Source organism: Symsagittifera roscoffensis, chromosome 3 (genome assembly GCF_963678635.1).
Source record: "Symsagittifera roscoffensis chromosome 3, txSymRosc1.1, whole genome shotgun sequence".
NCBI classification, from domain to species: domain Eukaryota; kingdom Metazoa; phylum Xenacoelomorpha; order Acoela; family Convolutidae; genus Symsagittifera; species Symsagittifera roscoffensis.
The window spans coordinates 24746286-24759938 of NC_087064.1; the positions used below are offsets into that span (position 1 = coordinate 24746286).

The window sequence follows — 13653 nt, forward strand, 5'->3', positions numbered from 1 at the left end:
AGATCCAAGGATAAGCCTTGATGATCTGATTTTAAAATTAAGTGAATTTAAGTTTAAAATGTTTTAAATTTGTGTAAAGAATAGATTTAGTATTTTTATGATATTAGTGAGCTTATGATTGCTGTTATGTTTAGGCGATGAAGCTGGAACAACAGGATGATTTATAATTACTAACCATTTATTGTCATGCTACTAATTTTTATTTTGATTTTTCAATAAATATTTTTCAAACATGTTTTGTATATTACTGCAGAATTTAGGAAAACGATCTGAGATCTTTTTATCAATCGTTATTGTATATTAATAATTTTGTTTAGCGCCTGAAATGATTTTGAAGATTGACTTCAAAATTTTATGTTTGCAAATGAAAATCTAAATTCATTGCTAGTATTATTCTAAATACAAAAGTTTGTTCTGGCTTTTGCCGAACTATCATATAACTATATGGTAAGTTTCTGCTTTGTCGTATGTCGTCTCTGGTTCGAGGTCTTCTTCCAATTCCGGGTAGTTCTGTTATCGTTCGGAATATTGGCTCTGATCTATTGAGTCGTAGAGACATTTCGATTAAATTATTGTCGTATAACATTTTGTAAATGTTTTGTCTAAATTCTAATCTATTATTGGTTAATGCTAAGCTATTAAGGTCTTGTTCGAGACTTATGGTCGCACCAGATGAGTTAGGACCGATGGGTATAACTCATAGAGTAATTTCGGATAGGGTACACCGTCTGCTCGTCACGCTATCTTATTTTCGGCCGGATAGATTCGTGCAACTTCTTAGTCTAATACCGATCCTAATCTTACTCTTATACTATCTAGTCTCAGGTTGTTTAACTAGTCTCTGCTAGGCTCAATAGATCTAGGGTATACTGGTTTATTGCGGCTGCTGAAGTACTCGGGAGAGTTCAACTAATTTCTAAGTTAAATTCAAATCTCTCTGGTGCTGAAATTACAAGTAATTTCAGCACTTACAAATAAGTGGATTGTTAGTTAGATGGATCATGATTGGTTAATATTAAATACTTTACATTGGTAAAATATCTAATTTATCCAATCATAAAATGTAGTTTAGATCAGGTTCCACTTTGCGGGCGCGAAATTTTTCAAAAAACTGTTTCTCCAAATTATCAGAAAAACACTACAGGCCCCGCAGGCAAATTTTTAATAGTAGGTGTCATCTTAGAGTTTTTGAGCTAAAAGCGTACTTTTACTTTTTGCTCAAACATTATAGACATTAGTCCATTGTTCTCAGATTTCTTAGTTTCATAGCAAAAATCATAAAAGGTTCTAAAATAAAACTTTAGGCCAATAGAAATACTTCAAGATGAAGATGACCAAGACAATCCAAACCAATACCAAATGCCGCCGCCAGGTAAAAACAAACCATTAAAGAGGTCAGGCACTGCTCGAGTTCCTTCTCAGAAGCCGGAGGTCCAGAAGGAGTCACTTCAGAACACTCGGAACCCGAACGAGAACAGATTGGACAGATGGGGCAGCTTGCCTGAGAGACTTCACGACCACTTTGTGACCAGACCGCGCAGAAATTACAAGTGAGTTCACCCTCGACTCCTTGAAATCATTTTTGAAAATTTGTTGAAACTCAAATCATTTTTTGCATTTTAAAAAAACTTGATCGGCGTTTTTTTAGGTCGACTAAATTGATTTTCTGAGCTCCCCTAAATCACTGTAAAGAGCCCATTTTGACCAAATTTTCTGCGCCGCAGGCAAAATTTTGAAAAAAAAACAGATCAAAAAGGCGTTTTCAGGCAATTTTTGGAAAATTTTGACCAAAAGTTGCGTTTTTTTGGCGCGCGCTCCCCCCTAAAAAGAAGGCGCCTATAGAAAAATTTTTAGGTCTGTCACCAAAAATGGATATCTTAAAATAGGACAAAGGGAGACACTTTGGGTCGGCAGGGGGTCAAATTCCTAAGAAGAAGGGAGCGTCCGACAAACAACACCCCCCCCCCCCCCCCCCCTAAATCCGCTGGTGCCTATGATGGCTGATCTGTGTACGTTTCTTTGTGAATGAGAAATTGCAACTGAAAAGTGATATTTAAGTCAGGTGGGAATTTAAAAGGCTGGTTATGTATGTCCAATGTCTTCATCTCTTCCCTGCTTGTTTTGTTGTCGTTCTCCATTTTAGAATTTGGTACCAGTGTCTTTTGCAACTAGCGCAAACTCTTAAAATCTTGGTAATCAAGAAACTAACACGCTTTTGGGCTCTTTTTCCTTAATTAACCTTGTAAAACTACTCGTTAGACCATAAAATTGATGCTCGTGTGAGTTGGGGGGGGGGAAGAAAAAGAGCCCGCTTTTGTTGGGTTCGTAACCTAAATGGGCTCTTTTTCCTTTTCCCCCCGACCTCACACGAGCTTCAATATTATAGTGTAACGAAGGATTTTACGAGGTTGAGTATGAAGACCAAATATGTTTGTCGTGGCCTTATTAGTCTGTATGTAAATTTTCATAACAATCGGACAATGTGGTCAACAAATTTACATGTAAAATTTTGCAGGTGGGGGGAGGGGGAAGGAAAAAGAGCCCCTAAATGTGCTTCAACAATATTCAAGGAAGTTTTCTCAGAACTGAGGGTCTCTTTATTTCACATTTTCGGCAATCAAATTATTTATGAGTTCGAAAAAGTAACTGTAATTGACACTCACAATTAGAAGTGAGATCGAATTATGAATTTCAAAAGCATCCAAAACACTTCTATTTCTATCAGATATGCATGAGAGATAGCAAAAAGAACATTTTAACAAAATGTAAGAAATATGATACAAAAAAGAATTTATGTACAGCAGCTCATGCCTTTATCCGACTTGGTCTGTTAGCAGCAGCAATGAGAATAAAACACGACCAACTTGGCGCCCAACTTAAAATGCTTTCAGGTTCTAAATTTCCCCTTCGAAAAGCCAGGATTGAATAGAAAATCAAGATGGACTTTCAACCGACTAAAAATTTAGTTTTAAACAGACACTGGTTCACTCATCCACGTCATCTGAATCGGGCTCCTCATTGTCTTCACAATTTGTAACCGTTGCTTTGAAGTTCTCATTCGAATCCTCTTTGTCAACCAACGGCTTTTTGGTCACATGATTTTCTATGTCATGAATTACATCATCGTCTCCCTCGTCATCATCGTCGGAAGTTTCCGAAGCAGTCTCGTCGTCCCCATTGTCGTCTACTTCGTCTTCATCTTTGTTTTGGCTTCCTGACTTTGTTTTGGTTTTCTGACCAGCTTTAGGGGCCAAAATAGATTTTATGTTGTTTTCGTTTTCATATGGGTTTTCCATTCTCAGAGCACCTGTATACGTTCCCTCGATGTACTTTCTCAAGTTTTGGCAGTCTTTGTAAATCTGTTCATTTGTAGGATTACATTTCAGTGCTGCTTCGTACTCGATTAAACCCTCGGCGTAGCATTCTAACTCGCAAAAAGCGGCGCCTCTCCTCAAGTAAGCCTTAGTCCGATCTTTCGCATTCGCTTCGCAAGCGGGAACTAACAAGTCGATCGCTTTCGAGCTATCGTCGAGCGCCTTAAAAAAGTTGCGTAACTTTAAATGACAAGCTGCACGATTTGAATATAGCTCAGGCATTTTTGGGTACAATTTAATGGCATGTGTGAACACATTTGCTGCGCCTTGGTAGTTTCCCTTCTGGAAAAATGAATTTCCTTTTTGCCTCAACAAAACGGGATCTTTTTCGATATCACTTAACTCGTCTGAAAAGTCATCTGCTCTCTTACGAGCTTCGTTTTGCTTCCGAAGCCATTCATCCTCCTCTGGTTTTCGCGACTCGCGAAGAGGTGTCGGGAAAACACGAGGCGTGAATGAAATCTCAATATTCTTGCCAGCTCCTCGAATAGCGGGTTGACTTATTTCAGAGTTGTCGAAAATCTGTTGCTTTTGTTTCAAATAATTTTCGATCACAGTTTTGTGTTTTGGCTTTTCTTCAATTTCTGTTTTCTCAGCTTTTTTGTTTTTGCCTTCATTCGAAGCCGATTTCAACGTTGATTTAGTTTCCTCCAGAACTTTCGTTTCGTCTTCATCCGAATCAATGTTTTCCAATTCGGCTTCTAATTTTCGATAATGCTCCCACTGACGTTTAATTTCATCATTTTGCTCCGAGTTTTCATTTTCAGTTGATTTTTGAAATTCCAAAATTTCATCCGTCATTCGTTTTTTCTCCTCATTTTTGAAATCTTCAATTCTCTTTTTTTCATCTTGCTCCAATTTTATCTGTTGTGAAACTGCAAATCGATCTTTTTTGTTTTTGTCTGCTGCTTTTTCTTCGCGCTTTTTTTCCGCATCTTTCTGTGAAAACTTGACCGCATCTTGCCGCAGTTTTGCCATAAAATCTCGCGCCTCTGTTTTGTCGAATGGCAAATCAACCGACAACGCAATCCATTCTTTCGCTTCGGCTTTCTGCAACCGTACGCCAACTGATCCATTTTCGATAGTGACTAGCGTTTTGTCTGGGTCAATTTTTCCCCATAGAGGTTTTTCGCAAATGTAGGGCGGGAAACTGACTTTGATGTAGTTTTCAGACTGCAAAACACTCACTGAAGATTTTTTAGCTCCTTGCAGCTCAACTCTAAGGTAAATATTTTCAGATGATTGGTCCCAATGGTAATTAGTAACAAAAATTGGCATTTTGATTTCAAAAAGGTCGAGTTTTTTTTTTAAAATGCTAAATTATAACGAAATGCAAGTTTTAATAGCTCTGTAATCACTATAACTGCAGGTATTACAGATATTCATTCAACGATGGTTCTACCGTAGTCTTTGCTATAGATGGTAGTGTGATTTGTTGTACATTGAGCAAATGGCAGGTTTGTTTAAACGTGAAACCAAAACATGAACTATTGTTTTATGAATCACTGATTTTTATGTGGTGCACGTGCGTTTTAATCAAAAGAGATTACCAAAAAAATGAATTATACTAGTTTACATTTCAAGTTAAAATTAGAAAATAGTACATAAGAATAAAACAATAAACTGATTTTTGATGTACGTTTTAAAATGAAGCCCTCCGCCTTCCCACTACAATAAGTTTTTGTGTGCCTGAAATATTTCTAGTATAAGTGTAATTGAGCTGCTCCACTGAGCCAAAAGCCGGGTTTTTGCTTCGTTTTTGCTTTTTTCCGCTCTCCCCCTTCATTTAAAAATTTTTTTTTTCATAATTTTTTTGTTTTACGTGTGATTATGCCAAAATGCGTGATGTTACGATGTTACGAGTAAGAACAAAAAAATATGTTCACTTTAATTAGTTTGTTCACGATTCAAAATTTCATTGCATTTTTACAATGTTAAAATGGTTTTATAAAATTTAATTTCAAATGTAGGGCAAAATAAAAAAAGCCATTTTCTCACTATCAAAACAAAATTTCTAGATTTTAGCGACCGATATTAGCTAGATACTCCGTTTTTCTACTACTAGCGACTAGTTAATGGTCTTTCGAAACGCAAAGTTTTTAAATGAAGCGTTTGGTCATCACGTCCGATTGTTTTTGAAATGGGCATTTGGACTAATGAAGCCATTATAATTAAACTTGCTAGAGCAAATATTTTGTATAAGGTAACTGGACTTTTTCCCCCGTACACATTTGTAATTGAAATTGACGTTGCTTTATTATCGACTCTTAGTAATTTCCAGGCCCCTCATCACTTAGCCTGGAGGTAATGCGGTTGTCTTTGCACCATATGATCTGGGTTTAGCGCGACCGGTCCTTGTAATTTTTGAGTGCCTGAAATTGATTTTTTTTCCGGTAAAAGTTGAATAGTCGCGCTATAGTTTGCCGTCTAATCTTTTGTCGTCTTAGTTGCTACACGACAATTGTTTTGGTGCAGTAAGCATTTTTCATTTTACTCTCAAGTGTCGTTGATTAACTCCTGTAGATTTTTAAAATAACCATCTTTTACTGGTTGTAGTATTTGTGTTTTTTTCGCATTGAATTTTTTAAGGCTCAAATGATTTCGGCTTATGTATTTCCGTTAATTAGCTTATTTATTTTGCAGTAGTTTAAAGATTTAAAAAATGCCGACAGTTACCGCCCCTATTTTTAAATTTTGTTTTCTATTGTTTTACATTCTGTTTTTTTTTTCTATTAAAAGGCGATTGGTTTTTTTGTTAAACTTAAAAAACGATATATATAAAAATCGTTCAATGTATTGTTCCGCTAAAATTATCGTCAGATAGAAAAATGAATACGACTTCGTAGTACCTGGAGAATCGGTGTGAACATTATTCAGTAATGTAAGTTTGATAAACCGAACATTCTTGAAACAATTGGCAAGTCAAAACCTGCTCACGAAAAATTCGGACCTCGCGTTTGGAGCAATCCAAATAAATCTCAGGCGTAACGTTTCAAGATGGTAACGGTTTTGAAAAATATTATTTAAAATCTAAAGCAAAAAACTGAAAATTGATGAAAAAAATTGGAAATCAGAGAAGTCAAATCTTTTGGAAATTTTGCAGCCGAAAATTTGCAACAAACTTTTTGCAGCAAGTCTCTTTAAGCACAGCACCTCGTGACAAAAACGTTATAGAAAAAGAAATCAGTATGCTTGAAAAACAGCTACTGTCCATTTAAACCTTTATAACTTGGCGTTGACGAAAGATCCACCATTGCGTTGAAGAAAACTCTCTCGGCCTTCATTCTAATTTTTAGTTGGCGTTATAAAAGTTTTGGGGTGAGTCTGATTTAAAAGTGAGGGGCGGCGAGTTGAAGTCCGCTTTTTTTCGAATGAATAAGTCACTGATGATACTTTTTACAAAAAATTGATAATTTTTTGCTCGAATGCACACCTAGATTATCAAATTTGGTTGAGCGCTTTTTGAGCAGAACGAATTTGAATTTTGAATTAAACTTTTTTGCATTGAAAAAAACTTGGACGACTGACTAATTACCAACTTGATTGCTGCAGTCCGCGTATTCCACAACCCTGATTGCTATTATTATATAGCCCTGGTTGAGTTTGAATAATGAATAAAACTTTTAGTTGCATTGAAAAAACCTTGACCACTATTTATTAAATTGGTTGCTGCAGTCCGAGTATTCTACAACTCTGATTGCTATGAACAATTCATACGGGGTTAATATGATCTAAGATTGACTCGAAAACTGAATGATGGCTGGTTGAAGGCCCAAAAAATTGTCTCTCCTGTTGTTTTCTTTTATAGGGCAGTAGGTTCAATTAAAAAAGTCCCATAACTGAATTGGTAGGAAAATTTACAAGAGGGGTTTTTCTTATAACTACAATGGGTGTTCAGACTATCAAATATTAGATCTAAGATTTGATAGTCTGAACACCCATTGTAGTTATAAGAAGTTATTTTCTAGTTAGATACACCAATATATCCCTTCGAGTGTTTCCTGGAACAGGCTAAATTGACCAGCAAAAGTGGTTGAATTTTTCAAGGCTAAATCTTGACACGAGCAGTCTGGTTTTATTTAGAATCGTAATTATCGTTTTCAAAAAAAACCATTTCGGTTTTTTTTTTCAGTCTAAACAGTTTTGAGTAAGAAAAGGGTCTCATGAAATACGATTTCGCAATACCTGGAGGCTGTGCGTGAACAAAGTTGAGCAATATCATTTTCTTAATCTGACAGTTCTTGAAGCAATTGGCAAGTCTTTGCATAATCGTTGTCAAAACCTTCTCACAAAAATCTGGCCTCGGGTTTGCAACAATTCAGCTAACTTAGATGCAAGATTATAGAATAGTTACTGGCTGATGAAAACACCAATTGATATTTTCAAAATACAAGTCCTAGAACAAATAGAACAAAAATGAAAAAAATGGAGAATTTTTAGAAGGTGAACCCAAATCTTTTTGAAGTTTTGCGGCTGAAAGTTTTCAACAAAACTCTTGAAATAAGTCCCTTGAACAACAGCAACCCGTGACAAAAGAGTGATGGGATAGTTCAATGTGTTTGAGATACACACACTGTCAGTTTAATCATTTACATTTTTCGGGGCGCGGAGCACTACCTTTGCATTGACGAAGGCTCTCTCGGCATCCATTCGAAGTTTGGGTTGGCGTTGTAACACGTTTGTGGTAAGTCTCTTTTGATACTTGGGGGACAACGAGTTGAGATCCGCTGGGTTTTCGAGCGATTAGGTCACTAATGATACTTTTTACAAACAATGACAACTATTTGCTTGAAGTACAAATCTAGATTACCAAGTTTTGTTGACCGCCTCTGTAACGGAAAAAATCTAAACCATTATTATGTTATTCAATTTGTTTGCTGCAGTCCGCATTTTCTTCAACCCTGATTGTTGTAACGAAAACATACGTGGTTGGTTTATTCGAGATTGACTCGAAAAGTGTGAAAACTGTGACAGTAAGAGGCCCAAAAAAATTTTTTCCTGTTGTTTTTTCTAATATACGATGATTGAAATGATAAAGAAAAAAAAAGTTTTTTTTAAGCTACAATGGGTGTTTAGACTATCACAAATTATGTCTAAGAAACAGAAAAAATCAGAATTTTCATTTTTTCATGAATCTTTATGACGGTTGAAAGGTTTTTAACAAGATACACCGATGGATCTTTTCGAGTAATCTTAGAGGAAGCAAATTTGACGTGCAAAAAGTAGTTGAATTTTTTTCAAGGCTTCACCCTGACACAAGCAGTTTTGTTTTCAATTGGTTAATTTTTATGTTATTCAGAAAAATCGTCATTTCACATATTGTTCAGTCTAAATAGTTTTCAGGAAGAAAATGGGTCAAATGGATTATAATTTCCTAATATTTGGAGACCGGGTGTGAACAACACTAAGGAAAATCAGTTTCATAAATGGTCAATTCTTGCAAAGTTCGGCTCTTTTTTGCATACAAATTGACCGAAACTTACACAGGGAGTCAGTCACTCCACCTCTTGTTAGCAAAATGTCGAAAAGGTCTAAGGCGCAGTGTTTCAAAATAGTGGCCGGCTATGTACAAAACACATTTCACACAGGAGAAAATAATAAATAATTATCAATTTTAGACCAAAAACTCAAAAATTTTGAAAAACCTGTATCTGAGTTCTTAGCAACTTTCTTGCAACTCTCCTCAAAAACGGCCTCCCGTGGCAAAACAGTTTCAGAAAAAGTTTTCAATGTGTTTAATGATCATTAGCTGTCCGTTCAGTGACGGCTTTCGAGTTTAGCTCTTATATTTAATAGTTGACTTATCTTTGCTAGTTTTCAATCAGTATCTAAATGGAAAGATGAGGGCGATATAGAGGAACCCATTCATTTAAGTATTGTTGTATATATAGATTTTTGTTTCTAGAACCAAGTCGTGGTTCTCCATTTTTGAAATAAATTATAGCAAAACATATTCGTAGTAAATTTATTCATTTCGTGTTATAGATTCAAGTTTAAAAATTGCGTAACATTCACGGCACAAACAGTTTTTTCCTGTTTTTCAATGTATTGTTTTTGTCTGACATTTCCGCTCTGTCCCTGGAAAACTTTCAGACAATTCTCATTTAGCCGCGGTTTTTTCTAACTACTGCTTTTACAGAAATCCGCTCTAACCGTTTTCTCTGCTACACGCTGTTATAGTCATGCACCGCACTCCAGTTATGTTGCGCTTTTGGCCTATGTGAACATTTTCACATCCCCCACATCGACCAGGTGAACTTTCTCCTCCCCAACCGAACAAAAGACGAGTTTAGGGATTTTTTTGGATAACTAGCCCTATTTGACCGAATTTGTTTATCCTTCAAAAGGTATTGTTGTCTTGGGCTTAAAATTAACAAGGTTTTTCACCAGTGATCATTTTTTGTAAAAGTATGGGGGTTTATAGATTGCCATTTTAGCCCCTTTAGAACAATTAACACTCGGTATATATCGCACTATTAACGCGTAAGCGGCGTAGGCGGTCAATTGCTTACTCAAGTTGATTTATTTCTATTTCTCTTGAAAATACTGCAGCCCTTTTGATTGGTTGAAAATACGCATTGTTCAATTTGCAAAACAGCGAGAAAATCAAGTGAACTTTATTGCTTCTAAATCACTTAGGGGAATGTTAACATGGTCTGTACTATTTCCTGTCAAGTTTTCCTGCGTACGGTTTTGAAATTTCTCAATTCGTATGATATGTTTCTAAGTTTTGAGATATCATGTCTAGTTATTGCGACTTCCCGGGTCGAAGTCCTACCGTTAACTATCGTTTTTTTAGTAGTATCTCAGTAATCGCTTTTTTTCCAGCGCTGATTCATGTTTAATTTAGAGTTTTTTTGCAGAGCTAAGCCTGCAGTATTTCAGGGCTGTTTCAGTTATGATTCCATGGGAAATCAGAAATTAAACTTGAGAAATTTTAACTCATTCAAATGAAAGTGTGAGTTAATAAATCCTGTACTTTCTAAAGATCTAAAGATTCGTGATGCACAGGTAGGAAATATGTCTAATAGGCTAAATGTCGGTAATCGATCCTAGCTGTGACCCTGTTTTGCTCATTTTGATAGCTTGATTGTAGTTGTCTCAGCACTAAAAATTAGCCAGCTTAGCAATAAACGATAAAGTTTGTTTTTGTGGCAAAGAACATCAATAACCATCGAATATCCAAAAAACAGATTCATACGCTTTAACAACAAGTGTAGTTTCTTTGCAAAAAATGGCTCAGTTTTTGTTATTCCGACTGTTTTCGAAGAAAATAACGGGATTTTTCTGCTCGGCGTGGTTTTTTTCTCCAGACAATTTTCGACTTTTTAACTATCTGTTTTAACGGATTTTTGAAATATCATTTGGAACGTATTGTTGTCTTGAGCTCAAGTTTAAAAAAGAATTTCTCATGTGATCGTTTTTGGTAAAATTATGATGGTTTACAAGTTGCTAATTGGGCCAATTTGGGACAATTAACTTGCAATACATTTATTTTTTCATGCAAATATTTCATATAAGTTGTTGCAAATTGAATTGAGGAATGTTTTTGACTTTTTTTACTGCGATATATTTGTACTTTAAATAGCGTGTGGGGGGATGTTCGGTTATTGCAACAAATGTTCGTTTATTGCAACGTAAGGGATAGACCCATCGTATGTTTCTCCCATGTTTCTAATTTAAACAATTGTGTTCTATCCAAAAAACAAATCCATACGCTTTAACAACAGGTGTAGTTTCTTCCGCTTTTAAAGCGAACACTACTCCGCAAACCTTAAAATGTAGTCGGAACAATCGGTGTTCAGCCTTGATATGAGCGGTCTTGTTCAATTTTGCGAACATTCCTAATCTCTCGTAGTACTGATTTTGAATTGTTTTGTTTTGTCCGCGGATTGTTGTTTGTACAAGGTTCTGCTTTTACGCTTCTTTTCCACACAAGTTGGCTTTAGATTCCTTGATTAATATGAATGAATTGAGAAATGTTCTGAAATTTTAAAACTGATGGGTTTTTGGCAGCTGCGTTCCACTCAACAAATCCTGGACCAATACATTCTAACAATAGGTGAATTTTCTTCGCAATCGGTGAGCCCTTGTATCTTTTTTCAACTGTTCTTATTGAACCAATAGGTATTTCCACGCGTCGTTTTTGCTTAGGCTCCGGACACTTATTTGCAACCAAAATTTCTGTTTTTTTTTGCTCCCAACGTACACAAGTGTCTCTTTTCGCAATTATGAAACTTCATCACTGCATGTGTTTACCCGGTTTACCTGTCCATGGTAGTCCATCCCTAGAGCCAGGCCTAGCCAGGGGAAAAACCATGTCGAAGAGCAGTCTAGTTTTCCAGGCCTGGAGTTTTATAATTTTTTTGTTTAAAATTTCAAAGTTGTAAATGCTTTGGAACCTGCCCGAAATCAAAAGATACCAGAAGCTATTCTGACTTAAAAAACTCATAGGATAATAGGCAGAACCTCGTAGAAAACACGCATTTGATGATTCATTATTGAAAAAAGTTGTAAGTTTCAAATTTTTATTTTACCAAAAGACATAACTTTTTCCATGAGACTTGATAGTTTTTGCCTACAAAACGGCGTTTGAAAACTTTTAAGACGCTTTTCCATCATATTTAAGCTCATCTTACCGTTTGAAAACAACAAAAAAAACATATTATGGCTCCACACAAAATTCTCACATTGATCTATGGTTCTTTTGAGTGAAAAATTTAGTCTGGCCTACTTTAAACGCCAAACAACTTTCTTTTTTGTGTGCACTTTTTTTCTAAAATTGTTTTGCGGGCCTAAATATGACTTTCCGGGTGCTAACAAAAAAAATTTTGTGAAAAATTGCTGATTTGCTGGATTTCCAAGAAGTTTACCAAGCAGGTGTCCAGGCTTGGTTTTCAAGGATTTTTTTTAGACTTCCTGGTAGTGTTGCCCTGGATTTTGTAAATTCCTGGCAGAAAATCCAAGATTTTTTCCCGGCTGTGTAACCCGGGTTATTATAAACGGTTATGTTACACTAACGGGTTTTAAGCTTTCGTATCATAAAATTGGTTTGAATGATTTTAAACTTTTTCAAAAATTTAAGTCTCATAATCAGTTTGAAGATAGGTTTTTTCAAAATTTGCTCATTGAATGACATAAAACACGTAACTTGAAAGTTCAATTGATTCCTGGTAAAACCAAACCAGCTGACGTTGTCACTAGTTTTCAACTGGCAAAAACGTTAGCGGAAAACTGCATCTATTCAAGGCTTTGCCTTATTTTGAATTAAATGGTTCACAAATTAAGAAAATAGGTATTTAAAAAATAGTAAGCTTTGAGCCAATGAGCCGAAACAAGTCTTGAGGTAACGTGCTCGAAAGTTAGAAGAATTCAGTTTTATTTAATCAGAAGAAGGCAGTTTTATTAAGGGTGATGGTTATTAATCAGAAGAAGGCAGTTTTATTAAGGGTGATAGTTAAAATTAGTTTCACGCTGAATTGTATAATAACGCGCAGTATGGTTTGGTTTAATCATCTGTTCACGTTGACAAATTTTAATGCAGTTTATAACATGAAAAGTCATTTAAAATAGAATTTCATATCTTGATTTGCACAAAAAATAAAAAGGACGGGGGAGAACTGGAAAACAGCCCGCGGCACGTGTGTCAAAAAGGAGTCGTCATTTTCGTGAACCACCCGGGTTCACGTCCAAACAAGAAAAATGCCTATCATACAATTCATATGCGGAGTATATTGAAATCGAAGATTTTTTCGAAAACTATCCAAAATTAGTTTAGAACTCAACTAAAACAAATAGGCGCCAAGTTTGGTTACATGAAAAGTATTTTCATACTTTTTTTGGTCTATGAAATAGCATGAAAGTGTATGATAGGCGTTTTTTGTCAACCCGGGCAATGAAATGAAAAAATCAATTAGTATTTGAAAAGTTTTGAAAGAGAGTTTTAGTGTGCTTTATATTTTTCTGCATTTTTCAAAACAAGACTGCTCGTATCAGGGTAAAACCCTGAATGTTCCGACTTCCATTTAATTGATCTCAAACAGTTTTTGGTCAATTGCGTATTAAACTTTTGCTGATCATATTAAGTTTCAAGTGTTACAAGTCGTGTATAAAGTTATTAAATTAGCTACCTCGATTCCTTTTGGAACGGTTTTATGGAGATATTTCACCAGCGTTTATTTCATATAAAATGAACAGATTTGTTGAATGAATTGTGGCTGGTTACTATATTGGTATGCACACCGGGCTGTGATCATTTAGATCAAGATATCGATCTCCC

The 13653-nt window shown here is 35.6% G+C and overlaps 2 protein-coding genes across 2 annotated transcripts in view; one reads left to right on the forward strand and one right to left on the reverse strand.

Moving 5' to 3' along the window:
* The window catches only part of LOC134841515 (leucine-rich repeats and immunoglobulin-like domains protein 2), a 441437-nt gene that overhangs the window by 201173 nt on the left and 226611 nt on the right, over nucleotides 1-13653 (forward strand). The window lies entirely within an intron of this gene.
* On the reverse strand, nucleotides 2651-4860 carry LOC134842701 (dynein axonemal assembly factor 4-like). Its single transcript, XM_063859156.1, has one exon. The coding sequence runs from the start codon at nucleotides 4650-4652 to the stop codon at nucleotides 2985-2987; it is 1668 nt and encodes a 555-aa protein (XP_063715226.1). The 5' UTR covers nucleotides 4653-4860; the 3' UTR covers nucleotides 2651-2984.